General features: G+C 48.3%; 2 protein-coding genes across 2 annotated transcripts in view; one reads left to right on the top strand and one right to left on the bottom strand.

Moving 5' to 3' along the window:
- The window catches only part of XRRA1 (X-ray radiation resistance associated 1), a 56,117-nt gene extending 46,815 nt beyond the window's left edge, over positions 1-9,302 (bottom strand). Inside the window, exons 1-2 of the mRNA XM_077298824.1 lie at positions 9,177-9,302; positions 8,991-9,092 (exon numbers count right to left, since the gene is read on the bottom strand). Of these exons, the coding sequence (XP_077154939.1) occupies positions 8,991-9,060 (70 nt within the window). The 5' untranslated portion in view covers positions 9,061-9,092; positions 9,177-9,302. The remainder of the gene's footprint in view (positions 1-8,990; positions 9,093-9,176) is intronic.
- A 94-nt stretch (positions 9,303-9,396) lies between these two features.
- Positions 9,397-21,302, top strand: SPCS2 (signal peptidase complex subunit 2). Its single transcript, XM_077298825.1, has 5 exons — positions 9,397-9,499; positions 13,936-14,019; positions 16,127-16,287; positions 16,586-16,720; positions 19,598-21,302. Exons 1-5 carry the CDS (start codon positions 9,461-9,463, stop codon positions 19,782-19,784), a joined length of 606 nt encoding a protein of 201 aa, XP_077154940.1. The 5' UTR covers positions 9,397-9,460; the 3' UTR covers positions 19,785-21,302.
- Positions 21,303-22,784: the final 1,482 nt, after the last annotated feature.

Here is a 22,784-nt window from a genome sequence, read left to right as displayed (position 1 = left end):
CAAACTTATGGCCAGGTAGAAGCAGGACAGCTGCCGTGTCAATATGTAATACATGCAGTGGGGCCACGGTATAATCCTGCCAACATTCCCAGGTCCAAACAGTTACTTACTGAGGCTGTCCAGAACGCAATTCTGTAATGCTTTAAAAGTTTGGGCACAAGATAGATTAGCAGACCAAGCTACCTCCCTCACAGATGTCACACAGGACAAGGAGCAGACTGCCGAGAAGTTTTATGGGCGTCTTATGGTAGTGTTTAAAGATTTGGGATTCTCATTGTATAATAAAGCCCATTCACACCTATTTGTGGCAGCTTTAATGTCCGACCTTAAATCTGAATTGAAGGAGGCAATAATGTCGGTCAGACCCGATATTGAGATTTCCACTCCGGATGATGCATTAAAAGTAATTAAAAGTTTTCAAAAGAATTTAGCACGTTCTGTATCAACAGGAAGATTAAGGGTTAAACCTGTAGCTGCAGCAGTCTCTGCTCCAATTCCAGCCCCCACCCCAGGTACAAGAATGCAGCTGGCTCCTTATCAGTGGCCTGCCCAGCAGCAAATTCCAACTCCAGCCCTCCCACCTTATACAAATTCAGTCCCCTACTCAAATATTTCTTTTAACCCTATGTCTGGAGGTATTGCTCCCCAGCCCCGCCGCACCAGTTCTCACTTGCAGTGTTGGCGCTATGGCTGGCCCGGTCACTTTCAGAGAAATTGTCACACCCCTGCTGACAGATGCTACCCTCAAGTTCCCCTTTCCAGTTACAACCTAGCCACATGTCCATGGCTGGACAGCTGCAATTTCAGTGTGCTATTCTCATGCCTACTAATGTGACTTTAAAAAGGTGCACTGTCCTGAACCCCGCTACTCTTCCCCTAGTTCCTATGGATCCAAAGGGGGGAGGAGTAGGTGACATGAGCAAGGACACTCTTTTTCTTTCTAGAATGGATCCAGAGGAACAAGATTAGGTTTCCAAACCATATGATTGTCTAGAATTGATGTTTCAGGAAACGGCTGGTCTCTAGTGTGCCTATTCTAATGCTGATTTTGAGCTTTTTGTAGATGGATCCCGTCACCAAGATGACCAAGGACGCTTCTGTACCAGATATGCTGTGGTCTCAGAACATGAGGTAATCAAGGCAGAGTCAATGCCAGCTCATATGTCTGCACAAGCAAACTAGCAGAAGGTAAGACTGTAAATATCTACACTGATTCCAGGTATGCTTTTGGCATTGCACACAATTATGGGCCTATCTGGAGAGCCAGGGCTTTCCTGACAGCAAATGGCCACCCCATTAAACATGCTGAGGCAGTCCAGCAACTTATGAATGCACTACAGCTTCCCACCCAAGCAGGCATCATAAAGGTAAAGGCACATACCAAAGGCACTGATGGACGGACAAAAGGGTAACGCACTGGCAGACCAGGCTGCCAAGAAAGCAGCAAGCACTCCTGTAGCCTCTAGAGTACATCACCTGGACACCCCACCATCTCCACTTGTGTTGAAAGACATCTTAGCCCGGTTACAAGAACAGGCAAGTAAGGAGGAGAAAAATAGGTGGCAAAAGATAGGGGCTTGCTCTGATACCGTCACTGGGCTATGGGGGAGGGGTGAAAAGGTCTGCCTACCACAGGTACTGTACCCAATGACGGCACAGGTTCTGCACGGGAATGTGCACCACTCGAAGACGGCCATGTGTGACACCCTACAGAGACAATGGATTGCCCCCGGGTTTTCCACCTGCGCAGAAAGGCAGGTACAGAGCTGCATGGTATGTGCCACACATAATCAGGGTAGGACAGTGAAAACTCCATCCAAACACACTCCCCGGCCCTTTAACCAATTCCAGAGACTGCAGAATGATTATATTCAGTTACCCAGGGTAGGGACGTATGAGTATGTGTTGGTCTGCATTGATTTATTTTCAGGTTGGCCAGAAGCCTACCCAGTTGCCAAAGCTACGGCTAAGACAACGGTGAAGAAACTGATGGCTGAGATCATATGCAGGTATGGAGTTCCTGAGGTCATTGAAAGCGATCGGGGTTCCCATTTTACTGGAGAGATCATGTCAGAGGTAATGGCAGCACTGGGGGTAAGTCAAGCATTGCATACTCCATCCGCAGAGCAGTGGAAGAGTGGAGAGACTAAATGGAACTCTTAAGCTTAAAATCCAGAAGGCAATGGCAGAGACTGGTAAACCATGGACAGAATGCCTTCCTCTAGCTTTGTTTTCAGTAAGATATACCCCAAACAGGAAGACAGCACTGTCACCGTATGAGATTCTGTTTGGCAGGGGCCCCAATCTTGGATGTTTCTTTCCACAACAGTTGTAGCCCAAGTACCAGGACTTGACTAGCTATTTGCAGGCCTTACATGGACACCTTGCCAAAGTGCATTTAACTGTCTTCAGTTCTCTTCCAGACCCAGACAAGGTTCCTGGACACCATCCCTTTGTGCCAGGAGACCTGGTGTATGTGAAAGTTTGTGTGCAGAGATTGTCTCCAGCCGAGATTTGAAGGACCCCACACAGTGATCCTGGTCACCCCCCACTGCAGTAAAACTTGAAGGAAAGCACCTGGATCCACGCCTCACATTGTAAAAGAGACCGAACCTGTGTTTAGTCACAGTAGTGACTGAAGGGAAATGTTGCTGTTGTTTTTGATCCTGGAACTGAGGGCCATCCTCGCCCCTACCTCTTCGGCCCCTATTGTAAATAAGAATTCTGGTCCCACTATACTCTGGGGAAACCTGACAGCCCTGGTGAATATCTGGCGATTTGATTTCTGTGATGAAGTCAAGTGTCCCGAGACTGAACGGGTTGTAGAGGGAACTATCCAGTTTTATATGTGTGTTACCAGAAATGACAACAATAATTGTTATTATTGGACAGATGCTGCCTGGAATACGGGAGATGATTGGGGATATAAACCTAGCGAAGCCATGCTCCCCAAGGATGGGACGGGTAGGAGTCTTAGTGAGAGAATGCATCTAACAGACCTTCTGCAACCACTTAGGGGCTGTAAATGGGGTAAAAGTTGTCACCCCCTCCTCCTAAATCTCGAAAGCCCCCAATCTGCTGACCTGCAGACATTTGTACTGGGAAGATATTATAATTATGTATTTAGTAGTGGATACCATGGGAATTTAGGCCACATACAGCTCCAGGATATTAGCTTCAGACCAACCATGGCCCCTGTTACCAGTACAGCTAAGACAGGCCCAGGTGAGCGTTTGAAAAATGTAGTTAATGAAGTGATCCCCATTCCAGGTCTCAGTTGGCAAGAGGTTTTCTCCATAGAAACACAAACAGCCCCAAGGAAAAACCTATGGTTAGAATGGGTGAGATACAATGTAAGAGTCCAGAATATCTCTGTAGGATGTATTGCTTGTGCTGCTGCGAATACACATCTCTACACACATGCATTGCTTTTCCCTGATGACAACACCACTGCCTGTGTCATGAATCTGTTGAAAGGTTTGAAGTCCACTGATTGCCCAGATTATGTCCCACTAATTCATGAGAAACCTAGACTAAAGGTTCCAGGAGAAATAACCGTATTAGCTGACAATTACACCTGCTATAATTCCCACGACACCACAGGTACACCAGTAGGGATCTTCAAGACAAGTTTCTGCAAAGAGAACAGTTCTCTAGATACTGATTTGCTAACCAAACATACAGAATATATGTACGACATTTATTGGTTATGTGGAGATGGTAAGCTCCGTCCTAGGTTGCCTAATGCCTGGATAGGCCAATGCACCCTTCTTAAACTAGCTATGCAGTTCAAGATTTTACCTTGGGATCCAAAGATACCTGATGAACCTACCAGAAAGAGGAGAAGTTTTGATCAGCTCCACATGAGTTATGAAGAAGATCCACTAGTATATATTGATGCTATTGGAGTGCCAAGGGGGGTGCCTGACCAGTTTAAAGCCCAGAACCAGATTTATGCTGACTTTGCTTCTATAATCCCACAGGTGCAGATTAATAAAAATGTTGAATGGATCAAATATATATATATATTACAGTGAACAAAGATTTGTCAATTATAGCTGTGATGCTTTTCAGGATATAGTTGAGGATTTGGGCCCTAACACTTGTATGACCCGTGCTGCAACCCGACCTAAGAGAATTACACTGAATCCTGTCCAGACAAGATCACATGTAGTGACATAAGAAGCTGACACAGGATTGTGGTTGGCGGATACTGGAGACATTAACTTTTGGGAGTAGGCTGACAGTAATCCTTTTGGGAAGGAGCTGTAGACCAGCATGTCATGTCGCCCCCACCACCAGAGAACCAACCACATCAGGTAGGGTAAGACAGATACAGGAGTATTATCCCTGGAGGCCCTCTGACTAGCTATGCAAAAACAATTGGCTGACCCTGAGAACCAACCTTTCCCATTTTTCAGACAAATAATGACAATATGATGGACGTATAAGTGCACCTGGGCAGGCCTAGGTAGTTAGTGAAAGCAATCCCGACTGGCACCCTCCTCAATTAAGAAGTAGACCCACCAGAGTACGATGGTACTGATCCAGGGGAGATCCCTAAGTATGTCCCCCTCAAGAGAGTAGACAGAACCCCCCATTTTCAGATGATGCTAAGAGATTTAGTTTAGGGACAGTGGGAGAACTCTATGTGAGGTTAGTGAAGGGTTCAGCTGCCTGGAGGCCTCTCGCTAGGGGAGAGTTTCTGAGGTGTCTGGATGAAGAAATCCACCTCCCCTTTTCCCATCACATGGACAGTCTCGAAGGATCTTTCTTTAGGGGAAAAACTTAGTATTTAGGGGGAATTGTCAAGGTGAAAATATATATATATATCATTATACCTTTTTGTACTGCTATACTCTTATACTGTGAAACAATAAGTTTTTCCTATGCTTGCAGATATAACTGTATTTAAAATGGCTGCCAGTATTCACCTTTATCTTTGTCATGTATGTAATACTAAAACTTGTTTTTTTTTTGGTGTATTTCTGTGTGTATTAGGAAATTCTGCACTAAGACAACTAATGATGAAACCAAAAGCGTTGCCACCCCTGCTCTTCTCTACACCGATTTCACAAAGTTACCTGATGAAGATGTTGAAGCCAAGCGCATGGCTATCTTCAAAAGATCCCCACTACTGTTATCAATAATTGTTATTCGTAAATTCTAGTATACAGGGGGGACGGGTACGCCGCAACAGCCATGGCTGGTAACATGGCACCAGTCATGTGAAGACCAGTATCCCTCGAGCTTATAGCTTGGGATAGTACCTCTGATGCTGGACATTAATTAACAAAATTTATCTAGGGGGGAATGTGAAGGAAGAAATTAAGAAAGAATCTCCATTTTGTGCTTTTCGACTCCATTTTGTTGTTTTGATATAAATTTTGTTAGTAGGCTAAAGGTTACAGCTGTTATGAGATTTTGATGAGACCTTGATTGTTGCAACCTCGGTAGAACATGAGACTGAGGGTGTATTGTTCTACAAAACTTTGACGCACAGATTGTTCCTGCATTTTTATAGGCTAAGAACCGTGAGCGTGTTCTTATGCTGATTGGTTGAAGTGTGATTTCTATGACTATGATAAAGTCATAAAGAATAAACGGGGGCCAGAGATCAGCTCGATCCCCCATACAGAGACACACGTCTCCGTCTGGTCATTTTCAGTTGCCGGCAACACCTTATATATTAATTTGGAAATCACTGGGTTAACCGTGAAGGATCACTTTAAATCCTCCCTCAACAGTATATTGCCCAGTCACGTAATATATTGCCCAGTCACGTAGTATACAGAACAGAGCCACGCAGTATATTGCACAGCCCACATAGTATATTGCCCAGTGACGAAGTATACAGCACAGAGCCACGTAGTATATTGCCCAGACACGTATGTCACAGGTTAAAAAATAAAAAATAAACATATACTCACCTTCCGAGGGCCCCTTGCAGTTCTGTCGCCTGTGTGCGGTGCAGGCGGCAGCTTCCGGTCCCAGGGTGTGATGACGTCGCGGTTACATGACATGGCAGGTCCTTGTCGCACACCAACCTTAGCACCGAAACCTGCCGCTTGCACGGACCGGTCACCGGAGCGGCGGAAGGTGAGTATATAATGATTTGTTATTTTTTTACATTATTTTTAACATTAGATCCTTTTACTATTGACGCTGCATAGGCTGCCTCAATAGTAAAAACTTGGTCACACAGGGTTAATAGCGGCGGTAACGGAGTGAGTTACCCGTGGCATTACACGATCCGTTACCGCTGGCATTAACCCTGTGTGAACGGTGACCAGAGGAGTATGGAGCCGGCGCCGGGCAGTGACTGTGACTGCAGGGGAGTAGGGAGGGACTAATCGGACTGTGCCCGTCGCTGATTGGTCGTGGCAGCCATGACAGGCAGCTGGCGAGACCAATCAGCGAATGAATATCCGTGACGGAAGTTGCCGACAGAAAGACGGAAGTACCCCTTAGACAATTATATATATAGATAATTGCCTAAGGTCTACTTCCAACTGTTTCTAACTTCCGTCTGTCTGTAGCAGAAATCCTGGGTCTCTGATTGGTCGCGGCCAGCCGGGACCAATCAGCGATATTGGGGCGGGATTAAACAACGCTTCACTTTTTACTATTGATGCTGCCTATGCAGCATCAATAGTAAAAACACAGAATATTAAAAATAATTTAAAAAAACAAAAATCATTACATTCTCACCGTCCGGCGGTAGCCTTTCACGCTCCTCGCGGCGCTCCGGTCCCAAGAATGCATTGCGGCAATGCCCCGAGATCATGTAACGGTCTCGCGAGACTGCTATATCATCACGGGTTATTGCCGCAAGGCATTACTGGGAACGGAGCGTCGCGAGGAGCATCGCTAAAGGCCTGGGCTGGATCCGGGGGCCGCCGGAAGGTGAGTATATAACTATTTTTTATTTTAATTGTTTTTTTAACAGGGATATGATACCCACATTGCTATATACTACGTGGGCTGTGCTATATACTACGTGGGCTGTGTTATATACTACGTGGCTGTGCTATATACTACGTGGGCTGTGCTATATACTATGTGGGCTGTGTTATATAGTACGTGGGCTGTGCTATATACTACGTGGGCTGTGCTATATACTACGTGGGCTGTGCTATATACTACGTGGGCTGTGTTATATACTACGTGGCTGTGCTATATACTACGTGGGCTGTGCTATATACTACGTGGGCTGTGCTATATACTACGTGGGCTGTGTTATATAGTACGTGGGCTGTGTTATATAGTACGTGGGCTGTGTTATATACTACGTGGGCTGTGTTATATACTACGTGGACTGTGCTATATACTACGTGGGCTGTGTTATATAGTACGTGGGCTGTGTTATATAGTACGTGGGCTGTGTTATATAGTACGTGGGCTGTGTTATATACTACGTGGCTGTGCTATATACTACGTGGGCTGTGCTATATACTACGTGGGCTGTGCTATATACTACGTGGGCTGTGCTATATACTATGTGGGCTGTGTTATATAGTACGTGGGCTGTGCTATATACTACGTGGGCTGTGCTATATACTACGTGGGCTGTGCTATATACTACGTGGGCTGTGTTATATACTACGTGGCTGTGCTATATACTACGTGGGCTGTGCTATATACTACGTGGGCTGTGCTATATACTACGTGGGCTGTGTTATATAGTACGTGGGCTGTGTTATATAGTACGTGGGCTGTGTTATATACTACGTGGCTGTGCTATATACTACGTGGGCTGTGCTATATACTACGTGGACTGTGCTATATACTACGTGGGCTGTGTTATATAGTACGTGGGCTGTGTTATATAGTACGTGGGCTGTGTTATATACTACGTGGCTGTGCTATATACTACGTGGGCTGTGCTATATACTATGTGGGCTGTGTTATATAGTACGTGGGCTGTGTTATATAGTACGTGGGCTGTGTTATATACTACGTGGCTGTGCTATATACTACGTGGGCTGTGCTATATACTACGTGGACTGTGCTATATACTACGTGGGCTGTGTTATATAGTACGTGGGCTGTGTTATATAGTACGTGGGCTGTGTTATATACTACGTGGGCTGTGCTATATACTATGTGGGCTGTGTTATATAGTACGTGGGCTGTGCTATATACTACGTGGGCTGTGCTATATACTACGTGGGCTGTGCTATATACTACGTGGCTGTGTTATATACTACGTGGCTGTGCTATATACTACGTGGGCTGTGCTATATACTATGTGGGCTGTGTTATATAGTACGTGGGCTGTGCTATATACTACGTGGGCTGTGCTATATACTACGTGGGCTGTGTTATATACTACGTGGCTGTGTTATATACTACGTGGCTGTGCTATATACTACGTGGGCTGTGCTATATACTATGTGGGCTGTGCTATATACTACGTGGCTGTGTTATATACTACGTGGCTGTGCTATATACTACGTGGGCTGTGCTATATACTATGTGGGCTGTGTTATATAGTACGTGGGCTGTGTTATATACTACGTGGGCTGTGCTATATACTACATGGGCTGTGTTATATACTACGTGGGCTGTGCTATATACTACGTGGGCTGTGCTATATACTACGTGGGCTGTGTTATATACTACGTGGGCTGTGCTATATACTATGTGGGCTGTGTTATATAGTACGTGGGTTGTGTTATATACTATGTGGGCTGTGTTATATAGTACGTGGGCTGTGTTATATAGTACGTGGGTTGTGTTATATACTATGTGGGCTGTGTTATATACTACGTGGGCTGTGCTATATACTATGTGGGCTGTGCTATATACTATGTGGGCTGTGCTATATACTATGTGGGCTGTGTTATATACTACTATACATATTCTACAATACCCGATGCGTTATAATCAGGCCACCATCTAGTACAATATAACGGAAACGAGGAAACAATTGGACACGAGAAAAGGTGTAAAAACGTTTCTAAACTTCCCGGACGGCGCGGATTTACCTCCATTACTTGCTCGGAGCAGACTCCTGGCCGGGAAGTTACCGGAGACGTAGAGAGAAGCGGCGGCCATGCTGTGCTGAGCCCACAGAGGGGACGAAGACACTGAGAAGTAACAGATATTCTGTGACTGCAGGAAACACTCACACCAGCCAGGACAGGTGTGATACAGGCGCTCTCCTCCGCTACCTCTGTCCGCAGCCGACACGTCCGATCTCCCCTCACGCCGCTCCCGGGGCCCCGGTATCCCATTTCCTTGTCTCCTAGCAACAAGAGACGCTCTCAAGTTACCAATAACTACCCGGAACTACAACTCCCGACAACCTTCATGCTTTACGGCCTATGACGTCATCACGCCCTTCCCTCGTAACCCTCTAGCTTCCGAGAGGAGGAAAGAATAAGGGGCGTGACCGGAAGACCCGATAGCGACCAATCAGCGGCTGCCAGGTCAAAACACAGAGGGATGAGACAAGATGGCGGCGAGAGGCGGCAAGAACGGGCTCCTGGAGAAAGTAATGGGGGGTCGGGTGTTTTATGGAGGGTGACACTGAGAGACCCCCCGAGATTAGGCTTGGTTATTCCTCAGAGGAGGGGCTGTCAGTCACATGACGGGGGCTTAACCCCTTATCCACTGGTTATGGGATGCAATGAGGGGTGCCCAGCAGTATGGCGGGGGTCCCCATCATTAGGGGGTCCTGTCCGTGCACACTGATGGTGGAAGCTGCTGCCCTGGCCTCGCCGGGTACAGCTGGACCAGACCCAACTGTGCCAGACCCTCTGCTGTGAGAAGCCTTCGCTGTACAAGGCTTTGGCCCCCATTGATTTTACCATAGAATGTGCAGGAAAGTGGGGACATTTCCTAGTGTGATGAAATTTAAAAAAAAAACGTGCGATTCCACAATTTTTATTATTATTTTTTTTTTTATTTTCCATGATCCCTAAATGTTATAACTCACCTACCATTAATCCCCGGAGCTTTCTTTGGTTTTGCGTTTTTGTTTTTCGCTCCCCTCCTTCCCAGAGCCATAACTCTTTTATTTTTCCATCAATTTGGCCATGTGAGGGCTTATTTTTTGCGGGACGAGTTGTACTTTTGAACGACATCATTTAGTTTTACCATGACGTGTACTAAAAAATGGGAAAAAAATTCCAAGTGCGGTGAAATTGCAAAAAAACTGCAATCCCATACTTGTTTTTTTGTTTGGCTTTTTTGCTAGGTTCACTAAATGCTAAAACTGACCTGCCATTATGATTCTTCAGGTCAGTACGAGTTCATAACTGTTGTATAGAAAATGTTCAGCACAGCCTGAAGGAGGAGGTGCACGGTCATAGGTTCCCAAACCTTAGTGTATAAGTTGCAAGTGACTGGCACACTCCAGAAGTGTTGTGATGCAAAATGGGGGTTTATTTTACATACAGTACAAACGTTTCGGTCGATACTGGACCTTCATCAGTGTGCTAATTCCCCAGTATGCTTGAAGGAGCCCCGAGAGATAAATATAGATTGCATCAATAGAAAAGGCCTGAAGATGTATGGGCCACAGGTAGTGGAAACTGGCAGTGCAAGCGGTGGACACCGCGTGTCTCCTGTTACAGTGGGCGGACAGTTTCCACTACCTGTGGCCCATACATCTTCAGGCCTTTTCTATTGATGCAATCTATATTTATCTCTCGGGGCTCCTTCAAGCATACTGGGGAATTAGCACACTGATGAAGGTCCAGTATCGACCGAAACGTTTGTACTGTATGTAAAATAAATCCCCATTTTGCATCACAACACTTCTGGAGCATGCCAGTCACTTGCAACTTATTACGAGTTCATAGACACCAAACATGTCTGGGTTATTTTTTATCTAAGTGGTGACAAAAAATGTCAAACGTTGCAAAAAAAATTGTGCCATTTTCCGTTACCCGTAGCGTCTCCATGTTTCGTGATCTGGGGTTGGGTGATGGCTTATTTTTTGCACACCGAGCTGGCGTTTTTAATGATACCATTTTGGTGCAGATACGTCATTTTGATCGCCCATTATTGCATTTTAATGCAATGTCGCAGCGACAAAAAAAAAACCCGTAATTCTGGCATTTTTACTTTTTTTAATTATCCCTACACCATTTAGTGATCAGGTTAATCCTTTTTTTTTTCATATCGGGCGATTCTGAATGCTGCAATACCAAATATATCTGTTTGATTTTTATTTTTAATTATTGTATTTTGAATGGAGAAAAGGGGAGTGATTTGAGTATATATATATATATATATATATATATATATATATATATATATATATATATATTTAAAAAAAATAAATAATAAATATATATATATTTTTTTGGTATGCTTCAATAAGTCTCCATGGGGGCTCTGCTACATAGGAGTGATGCATAGATCGCTCCTGTTACTGAGTTGCTATGAGCGCCGACCACAGGGTGGCGCTCCCATCAATCTGGCATGAACAACCATAGAGGTCTCAAGGAGACCTCTGGTTGTCATGCCGACGCATCGATGACTCCCGATCACGTGACGAGGGTTATGTTTTGCACCGGAGCTGATGTTTTTATGGATGCCACCTTGGTGTATGTACGATCTGTTAGGCAATGTGCGGATCTGCAGAAATTTTTCCCTAAGTTTACAGAACCATGTAAATGTATGGAAAACAAAATCCGCAGTGCACATGCTGAGGAAAATACCGCGCGGAAACGTAGCGTTGTTTATTCCGCAGCATGTCAATTCTTTGTGCAGATTCCGCAGCAGTTTATACCTGCTCCACAATAGGAATCCGCAGGTGGAATCCGCACAAAAACCTCAGAAATTCCACTGTAATTCCGCAGGTTAAACGTAGTGTATTTTACCTGCAGATTTTGCAAAAACGGTGAGGAAAAATCTGCATGCGAATCCGCAACGTGGGCACATAGCCTTAATCACCTGGTATTGCAGTATTGCTGCAGCCAAAAACACCTGAATTTTTGCTTTGTGATTTTTTTTTTTCGGGTTGCACTGTTTGCCGATTGGATTCATGTACTCTTTATTTTGGTAGATCGGGTATTTCTGCCAATAATGTATATTTTTATATATACTTTTTAGGGGGGAGAGAATTTAAACTTATGCATTTTTTTTTATTTTTTTCTCTCCCTATTTTCACAAAACTTTGACTTTTTCTTAGTTTCAGTAGTCTCCTTAGGAGACTTGAAGCTGCGATCGTTCGATGGCTTGTTCTGTACATGGAGCATCAGCCCGATTGCATATAGAGGTAACGACCTCCTCCTATGACTGCCGGACACGAGCCGACGGTCACATGAGGACCGTAATGACCGGCACGGACGGCATCCGCAGATTACAGCCCCCAGGATCATGTTGGCGATGGAAGCGCCTGGAGAATGTTTTTTTTAGAATAATCGTTTGCTCTATATACTGTATTACTTAATTCTAATTGATATTCTCCCAGGGGGCCGACATGGTGGTTACAGGAGCCTTCCAGGGGCTGCAGGAGCACAGACCGACAAGCCTGGCATGTATGACTGCAGCCTCTAAATGGTTATAAAGGCAGTGAAAGGAGCGGACTCTGATCCCTTCTGCCGGTGGCAGGTGCCGTCTGTGGGACGCTGCAGTCACGACTGGTGGCAGAGATGTTAGTTACACCGAGTCTATCTGTGAGGGAGCTGCAGACGGTCAGTAAATGCTGAAATGTGAGAAGTGGACATGCAGATTCCCCCGCGTTCAACAGCCGGCAGCGCTTGTGTCACAGCGGACGTGTGCTGCGTCCATAGTGCTGCCAGCTCCGGATCGTCTGCACCCGGCCTAAGGGTAACGTCTCACAGTGGCACTTTTGTCGCTACGACGGTACGATCCGTCTGACACGCAGCAGCGATCAGGGATCCTGCTGAGAATCGTACGTCGTAGCAGATCGTTTGGAACTTTCTTTCGTCGCTGGATCTCCCGCTGTCATCGCTGGATCGTTGTGTGTGACAGCGATCCAGCGATGCGTTCGCTTGTAACCAGGGTAAACATCGGGTTACTAAGCGCAGGGCCGCGCTTAGTAACCCGATGTTTACCATGGTTACCAGCGTAAAAGTAAAAAAAAAAAAAACCGTACATACTCACATTCCGGTGTCCTTCAGGTCCCTTGCCGTCTGCTTCCCGCTCTGACTGACTGCCGGCCGGAGCAGAGCACAGCGGTGACGTCGCCGCTGTGATCTGCTTTCACTTTACGGCGGCACTCAGTCAGAGCGGGAAGCAGACTGCGAGGGACCTGACGGACACCGGAATGTGAGTATGTACGGTTTGTTTTTTTTTACTTTTACGCTGGTAACCAGGGTAAACATCAGGTTACTAAGCACGGCCCTGCGCTTAGTAACCCGATGTTTACCCTGGTTACCCGGGGCCTTCGGCATCGTTGGTCGCTGGAGAGCGGTCTGTGTGACAGCTCCCCAGCGACCACACAACGACTTTCCAACGATCACGGCCAGGTCGTATCGCTGGTCGTGATCGTTGGTAAATCGTTATGTGAGACGGTACCCTAACAGCCGGGACTCCCAACATAAAGCGAGACGCTGTGATCTTGGATGAAGGAAGATCCCTTTAAGTTTTACTCTAGAAGGTGGACGTCCCCTTTATATGGACCTGAGGCGCTCATTGCTGTCATGGCAGACGTCCGTCTCAGGGCTGGTGATTTTTCTCTGCCCAAATCACACAACCCCATAGATATATCTCATAGACTATTGTCTCCTCAGTCACAACTGCTACAGCAGCGATAGTCGTGGGAGGGGAACGTGGAATCATCCACAGGAAAGCGCGAGGGCCTGAGCGATAAAGCGGGTAAAGATTGCCCCCTGGTACATGATGGAGGCTTGTTCACATAAATCCTGCATTACAAGCTCAATAAGAGGCAGCAGTCCTATGTAACAATCACCGCTCCTATTCATCACGTCATGATTCTGTTTGTTTTTGCAGTGGAAAATTGATGACAAGCCAGTAAAAGTTGACAAGTGGGACGGGTCCGCTGTGAAGAACTCTCTGGATGATGCCGCCAAAAAGGTAACAAGGATCTGAAACACACACACAAAAACAACCATAATACTGCCCCTATGTACAAGAATATAACTACTATAATACTGCCCCTATGTACAAGAATATAACTACTATAATACTGCCCCTATGTACAAGAATATAACTACTATAATACTGCTCCTATATACAAGAATATAACTACTATAATACTGCCCCTATGTACAAGAATATAACTACTATAATACTGCTCCCTATGTACAAGAATATAACTACTATAATACTGCTCCTATGTACAAGAATATAACTACTATAATACTGCCTCTATGTACAATAATATAACTACTATAATACTGCTCCTATGTACAAGAATATACGGTAACTATTATAATACTGCCCCTATGTACAGGAATATAGCTACTATAATACTGCCCCTATGTACAGGAATATAACTACTATAATACTGCCCCTATATACAAGAATATAACTACTATAATACTGCCCCTATGTACAAGAATATAACTACTATAATACTGCCCCCATGTACAAGAATATAACTACTATAATACTACCCCTATATACAAGAATATAGCTACTATAATACTGCTCCTATGTACAAGAATATAACTACTATAATACTGCTCCTATGTACAAGAATATAACTACTATAATACTGCTCCTATGTACAAGAATATAACTACTATAATACTGCTCCTATGTACAAGAATATAGCTACTATAATACTGCCCACTGTGGACAAGAGAAGCCCTGGCCTCTGGCGGTAGAGGAGCCCCAGGTGTTATAATATCATTGTGTTTGGAGCCATGGATGGCACAAATCCGTTACTTTCCTTCGTGTGTGTGTATATGTATATATGTGTGTATATATATGTGTGTATATATATATATATATATATATATATATATATATATATATATATATATATATATATATATATATATATATATATATATATATATATATATATATATATATATCCGATTCTAACGCATCTGGTATTGTAGAATATGTATGTACATCGCGCTTAGCACAGCCCACGCAGTGTATAGCACAGCCCACGCAGTGTATAGCACAGCCCACGCAGTGTATAGCACAGCCCACGCAGGGTATAGCACAGCCCACGCAGGGTATAGCACAGCCCACGCAGGGTATAGCACAGCCCACGCAGGGTATAGCACAGCCCACGCAGGGTATAGCACAGCCCACGCAGGGTATAGCACAGCCCACGCAGGGTATAGCACAGCCCACGCAGGGTATAGCACAGCCCACGCAGGGTATAGCACAGCCCACGCAGGGTATAGCACAGCCCACGCAGGGTATAGCACAGCCCACGCACCGTATCCCTGTTAAAAAAAAAAATAAAAAATTAAAAATAGTTATATACTCACCCTCGCTAAGTCATCTGGGTAATTTCTCAATGCATCACTGGGAACGGAAGCTGGCGGCAGCATCGCGTGCATCTGTGGACGGCGGAAGGTGAGAAGAGCACAATTTTTAATTTTTTTTAAAATTATTTTTAACATTATGTTTTTTACTATTGATGTTGCATAGGCAGCATTAATAGTAAAATGTTGGTCCGGGATGGGGCGACACGCTGGAGGGCAGTAGGGAGGGGCCAATTTTGCGGCCAGACTAAGCCTGTCAGTGACGCAGGATTTCCGTTAGACAGAAAGACGGAAGTACCCCTTAGACGATTATATAGATAGATGGCACGACCGATGGTAACAGCCTTTATTTAGGCCACTTTCATCAATTCCAGAGTCCAGACTCCATGTTGTGGAGGTCTGCAGGGGCGGCCTCCTGGTGCGCCGTCTGGGGGGGCGGCCTCCTGGTGCGCCGTCTGGGGGGGGCGGCCTCCTGGTGCGCCGTCTGGGGGGGGGCGGCCTCCTGGTGCGCCGTCTGGGGGGGGCGGCCTCCTGGTGCGCCGTCTGGGGGGGGCGGCCTCCTGGTGCGCCGTCTGGGGGGGGCGGCCTCCTGGTGCGCCGTCTGGGGGGGCGGCCTCCTGGTGCGCCGTCTGGAGGGGGCGGCCTCCTGGTGCGCCGTCTGGAGGGGCCGAAGATTGAATTCCCGCTAGGTGTAATTCCCTTTTCTGGATCTTGTGCTCTTCCTCTCTCAGGTTCTCCTGGAGAAGTACAAGTACGTGGAGAACTTCTGCCTGATTGACGGCCGCCTCGTCATCTGCACCATCTCCTGTCTGTTCGCCATCGTAGCCTTGGTGTGGGATTATCTTCATCCCTTCCCAGAATCTAAGCCCGTTCTTGCCTTCTGCGTGATCTCATATCCTTTTTTCTGTCGTGCTCGGTTGGACTCTTGGAATACTTTGTGCCCATTGTGCCGCCGGTGACTTGTGGGTGTGAGATGAAGGTTTCCGTTCACTGACAGTAATCCGGGATCTGATAATGGACGAGGCATCGTAGCTCTTTACTGCTTAAAGTTCTTTCCATAAAGTTGTAATTAATCCTGACTCTCGAGGTCTCTGCTTGCTGTCAGTGAATAGGGCAAATCAGGTTTCCATCCAGAACTTGTAAACCTATGCTGGGACTTGTAGTCCGTGCTTTCCTTAACCCTCGGTCACTTATTTCCTGATGATGGGCGTCTTGACCGTTTATACCTCATACAAGGAGAAGAGCATTTTCCTGGTCGCCCACAGAAAAGACCCGGCAGGAATGGACCCGGATGACATCTGGCACCTGTCCTCCAGTCTGAAGAGGTGAGGAGCGACGTCCGACACCTGCACTTCCCGGGTATCACTAGTTGTCAGGTGTGATAACCGTTCATCATAAGGACTGACGGCAGAAGGAGCAAAGCGTGCACGATCAGAGGGGGAACAGGACTCGTGGCTTCCTCTATCACTGGTCATGGGGGTGCACAGTTTTGTGTCGCTTTCTCTGGAGGAGAGACTGAACTTGAGATGTCTGTGGGTTGGAAGCTGGACTCGCGGGCTGTCTGGGGCAAGACTGGTGGCACTCACTGCAATTTACGGCGTTGCTCGCGGGCTGCACTCGGGGTTTAGGGTGGGACACACAAGCTTTGTGTGGGGGAGGCTTGTACTGTAAGTGATTGGAGGGTGGCACTCTGGGCTTTGGTGCGTGACTAGATGACTTTCTACGAATTTGGGGTGGGAGTTTCGGCTTTGTCTAGGTGTTGGATGTGGGACTTGGGGGGTGGTACTCGAAGGGGTTGGGGGCTTTTGTCTTCGGGTTGTAGGCACGACAGGCAGGCTTTGGGGGCTGGGTGTGGGACTGGCATTTTTGGGGGGTTTGGGGCTGGACAGGCGGGCTTTCTCTGGGGATGGGTGTGGGATTCGCAGGCTTTGTCTGGGACGGGAGTGGGACTCACCTCGATCTGGGCGGGACCAATGGTCTTTGTCTAGGGGAAGGGGGCTGGACTGGCGTTCTTTGAGGGGTTGGGGACAGCACTCGCAGGATTTGTGTTGGGGATGGAGCACCACTTGCTGCTCTGGGGGATGGGTGTTGGACTTGCAGGCTTTGTCTGGGATGGAGGCGGGACTCGTGGGCTTTGGGGGATGGAGGCAGGACTCGTGGGCTTTGTCCAGGGGATGGAGCCGGGACTCGTGGGCTTTGTCCAGGGGATGGAGGCGGGACTCGTGGGCTTTGTCCAGGGGATGGAGGCGGGACTCGTGGGCTTTGTCCAGGGGATGGAGGCGGGACTCGTGGGCTTTGTCCGGGGGATGGAGGCGGGACTCGCGGGCTTTGTCTCTGGGATGGAGGCGGGTGACTCGCGGGCTTTGTCTCTGGGATGGAGGCGGGTGACTCGCGGGCTTTGTCTCTGGGATGGAGGCGGGTGACTCGCGGGCTTTGTCTCTGGGATGGAGGCGGGTGACTCGCGGGCTTTGTCTCTGGGATGGAGGCGGGACTCGCGGGCTTTGTCTCTGGGATGGAGGCGGGTGACTCGCGGGCTTTGTCTCTGGGATGGAGGCGGGTGACTCGCGGGCTTTGTTTCCGGGATGGAGGCGGGTGACTCGCGGGCTTTGTCTCTGGGATGGAGGCGGGTGACTCGCGGGCTTTGTCTCTGGGATGGAGGCGGGTGACTCGCGGGCTTTGTCTCTGGGATTGAGGCGGGTGACTCGCGGACTTTGTTTCCGGGATGGAGGCGGGTGACTTGCGGGCTTTGTCTCCGGGATGGAGGCGGGTGACTCGCGGGCTTTGTCTCTGGGATGGAGGCGGGTGACTCGCGGGCTTTTTCTCTGGGATGGAGGCGGGTGACTCGCGGGCTTTGTCTCTGGGATGGAGGCGGGACTCGCGGGCTTTGTTTCCGGGATGGAGGCGGGAGACTCGCGGGCTTTGTCTCTGGGATGGAGGCGGGTGACTCGCGGGCTTTGTCTCTGGGATGGAGACGGGTGACGCGCGGGCTTTGTCTCTGGGATGGAGGCGGGTGACTCGCGGGCTTTGTCTCTGGGATGGAGGCGGGTGACTCGCGGGCTTTGTCTCTGGGATGGAGGCGGGTGACTCGCGGGCTTTGTCTCTGGGATGGAGGCGGGTGACTCGCGGGCTTTGTCTCTGGGATGGAGGCGGGTGACTCGCGGGCTTTGTCTCTGGGATGGAGGCGGGACTCGCGGGCTTTGTTTCCGGGATGGAGGCGGGAGACTCGCGGGCTTTGTCTCTGGGATGGAGGCGGGTGACTCGCGGGCTTTGTCTCTGGGATGGAGACGGGTGACTCGCGGGCTTTGTCTCTGGGATGGAGGCGGGTGACTCGCGGGCTTTGTCTCTGGGATGGAGGCGGGTGACTCGCGGGCTTTGTCTCTGGGATGGAGGCGGGTGACTCGCGGGCTTTGTCTCCGGGATGGAGGCGGGTGACTCGCGGGCTTTGTCTCTGGGATGGAGGCGGGAGACTCGCGGGCTTTGTCTCTGGGATGGAGGCGGGAGACTCGCGGGCTTTGTCTCTGGGATGGAGGAGGGACTCGCGGGCTTTGTCTCTGGGATGGAGGCGGGTGACTTGCGGGCTTTGTCTCTGGGATGGAGGCGGGTGACTTGCGGGCTTTGTCTCTGGGATGGAGGCGGGACTCGCGGGCTTTGTTTCCGGGATGGAGGCGGGTGACTTGCGGGCTTTGTCTCCGGGATGGAGGCGGGTGACTCGCGGGCTTTGTCTTTGGGATGGAGGCGGGTGACTCGCGGGCTATGTCTCTGGGATGGAGGCGGGACTCGCGGGCTTTGTCTCTGGGATGGAGGCGGGACTCGCGGGCTTTGTTTCCGGGATGGAGGCGGGTGACTCGCGGGCTTTGTCTTTGGGATGGAGGCGGGTGACTCGCGGGCTTTGTCTCTGGGATGGAGGCGGGACTCGCGGGCTTTGTTTCCGGGATGGAGGCGGGTGACTCGCGGGCTTTGTCTTTGGGATGGAGGCGGGTGACTCGCGGGCTATGTCTCTGGGATGGAGGCGGGACTCGCGGGCTTTGTTTCCGGGATGGAGGCGGGTGACTCGCGGGCTTTGTTTCCGGGATGGAGGCGGGTGACTTGCGGGCTTTGTCTCCGGGATGGAGGCGGGAGACTCGCGGGCTTTGTCTCTGGGATGGAGGCGGGACTCGCGGGCTTTCTCCCCCACTTTCCTGACATCTCGCTCTTTCCGCCAGGTTCGATGATAAGTACACCCTGAAGGTCACCTTCATCAGCGGCCGGAGCAAGCAGCAGCGTGACGCCGAGTTCACCAGATCCATAGCCAAGTTCTTCGATGAGAGCGGCACGTTAGTCATGGACTTGTTCGAGCCCGAAGTCTCCAAACTCCACGACAGTCTGTCATCTGAGAAGAAGATGAAATAGGATGGCGCCGCCACATGTCTACGCTGAGAGGGATACCGCCGAGCCGACCCCACCCTGCAGGAACGTCTCCCCACCTCCGAGGGGCGCTATACCAGGGCTCTATCCCGCTCGCCTCAGAGCCCGGGGGACGTGGATCTGTGAGATATCGCCGCTTATCTGGTAGATTCCTTATCGGGTAACCCCTCTAATTAAGCATCAGCTGCTTTACAGGTCGTCTGCTCCAGTCACATCCAAAGCTGCATTCTCAATTGTGCCGGTCCATGCTGTTTGTTACACCCCGACCACATTCAGAGCTGCACTCGTAATACCGCTCTTATCTTGGCTTATATGCCTTGCATCTGCGATTCCACTGTTACTCTTGCTGTACTCTAGTCACCTCCCAAGCTGCAATCACAATTCTGCATGGCGGGAGTGTATCTAGGAATACAGGGGGGGGGGGGTAACCTTGAGTGCATTGCACCCTGGTAGTCCTAACTCTGGGCATATCCCGGATTGCCTCCCTCCAGCAGAGTGCTGCCACTTGTGGCTGCAGCTTTCGGTGTAACTGGAATATAAAGACGAAATTGTGAGTTCCGGACAATCCCAATATCTATAGAGTCCCCCCAAATGCTGAATTAGACCCAAACCAGATGACGGCTTCTCTGGGCACAGTATCACCCACCCGCCCTCTGCACCACTGAGCCCACCATGCACACACGACTCCCACTATTCACACACGACTCCCACTATTCACACACCACTCCCACTATTCACACCCATCATCCTCCTCCAAGCTTCCATCCATTCCAGCAGAAAGGCTCCCGCTTTTTTTTTTTTTTTTGTTACACCGGCTCTGCCACAATCAATATGGCCGACACCCAGGGGGTCATCACCCTCAATTATAAGAGCCGCCTCTGTAGTCTGTTTTCTAGCTGGGGACCTAAAACTGCGGCCAGCGCCCATCTGTCCTAGAGAGGACGACTCGAGGACTTTTAATGATGGCCCCTTTAAAGTTCTGGCTCCGCCCACGATTGCTGGTAAAATTGGGACATAATCTGCAAGCCGCCCCAGCCTTAAAGGGGTTGTGCAGGATTCAAAAACCTACTGTCCAGAAACAGCGCCACTCCTGGATGCAGGTTGTGTCCGGTATTGCAGCTCTGCATACTCAAGTGTATGGGACTGTGCTGCAACACCAAACACAACATATATAGTCTATCATTAACCCTTCATACGTCCACTCTGTGTCGTCAGTAGACCGCTCGGCACAGCGCCACCTATAGATGTTAGCGGATAGGACGTCAGTACTCGGCCAGAGCCGCACGCTCCATAGAAAACCCCAAAGCTTTTTTTTCTTTCTATTTTTTTTTTCCTGTCCTTTATCTTTTTATTTATTTGATGGAATTCTTTTGTTATTGTACATCGTTAAATGGGTGAAATAATTCCGCAAGAGATGAGCGGCTCAGCCGTGTGTGTGCGACGCTTCGCTCCGTCTACAGTTCACTATAAACAATAAAAGGAAGAAGCATTTTGCGATCTGTCGTCCGTCTCCGCTCACTGCCTGCCTCTGCCACTCTGGCTCCTTTCTGAAACTGCAGAGTTTTTCCCCAATATATATAAAAAAGAGAAAATAAGCAAAACGTCCGACTGTCACAGGAGTGCGGCCACGAGGGCTGAGGCTTTTATATACTAGATGGTGGCCCGATTCTAACACAACGGGTATTCTAGAATATGTACATACAGTCATGGCCAAAAGTATTCACACCCCTGCAATTCTGTCAAATAATACTCAGTTTCTTCCTGAAAATGATTGCAAACACAAATTCTTTGTTATTATTATCTCCATTTAATTTGTCTTAAATGAAAAAACACAAAAGAGAATGAAGCAAAACATTGATCATTTCACACAAAACTCCAAAAATGGGCCAGACAAAAGTATTGGCCCCCTCAGCCTAATACTTGGTTGCACAACCTTTAGCCAAAATAACTGCGACCAACCGCTTCCAGTAACCATCAATGAGTTTCTTACAATGCTCTGCTGGAATTTTAGACCATTCTTCTTTGGCAAACTGCTCCAGGTCCCTGATATTTGAAGGGCGCCTTCTCCAAACTGCCATTTTTAGATCTCTCCACAGGTGTTCTATGGGATTCAGGTCTGGATTCATTGCTGGCCACCTTAGAAGTCTCCCGTGCTTTCTCTCAAACCATTTTCTAGTGCTTTTTGAAGTGTGTTTTGGGTCATTGTCCGGCTGGAAGACCCATGACCTCTGAGGGAGACCCAGCTTTCTCACACTGGGCCCTACATTATGCTGCAAAATTTGTTGGTAGTCTTCAGACTTCATAATGCCATGCACACGGTCAAGCAGTCCCGTGCCAGAGGCAGCAAAGCAACCCCAAAACATCAGGGAACCTCCACCATGTTTGACTGTAGGGACCGTGTTCTTTTCTTTGAATGCCTCTTTTTTTTCTCCTGTAAACTCTATGTTGATGCCTTTGCCCAAAAAGCTTTACTTTTGTCTCATCTGACCAGAGAACATTCTTCCAAAACGTTTTAGGCTTTTTCAGGTAAGTTTTGGCAAACTCCAGCCTGTCTTTTTTATGTCTCGGGGTAAGAAGTGGGGTCTTCCTGGGTCTCCTACCATACAGTCCCTTTTCATTCAGACGCCGACGGATAGTACGGGTTGACACTGTTGTACCCTCGGACTGCAGGGCAGCTTGTACTTCTTTGGATGTTAGTCGAGGTTCTTCATCCAACATCCGCACAATCTTGCGTTGAAATCTCTTGTCAATTTTTCTTTTCCGTCCACATCTAGGGAGGTTAGCCACACTGCCATGGGCTTTACACTTCTTGATGACACTGCGCACGGTAGACACAGGAACATTCAGGTCTTTGGAGATGGACTGGTACCCTTGAGATTGCTCATGCTTCCTCACAATTTGGTTTCTCAAGTCCTCAGACAGTTCTTTGGTCTTTCTTTTCTCCATGCTCAATGTGGTACACACAAGGGCACAGGACAGCGGATG

The sequence above is a fragment of the Ranitomeya variabilis genome, chromosome 3 (genome assembly GCF_051348905.1).
Source record: "Ranitomeya variabilis isolate aRanVar5 chromosome 3, aRanVar5.hap1, whole genome shotgun sequence".
Taxonomy (NCBI): Eukaryota; Metazoa; Chordata; class Amphibia; order Anura; family Dendrobatidae; genus Ranitomeya; species Ranitomeya variabilis.
The sequence above is the reverse complement of the archived record's forward strand: the minus strand, read 5'-3'. Positions and strand labels throughout refer to the sequence as shown.

Excerpts from the sequence above, each read along its gene's own strand:
- SPCS2 (XM_077298825.1), top strand. The coding sequence starts at position 9,461 with ATGGCGGCGAGAGGCGGCAAGAACGGGCTCCTGGAGAAA. Across the intron at positions 9,500-13,935 it reads AGAACGGGCTCCTGGAGAAA|TGGAAAATTGATGACAAGCC; the intron begins GTAATGGGGGGT and ends TTGTTTTTGCAG. Across the intron at positions 16,288-16,585 it reads CTTGCCTTCTGCGTGATCTC|TTATTTCCTGATGATGGGCG; the intron begins ATATCCTTTTTT and ends ACCCTCGGTCAC.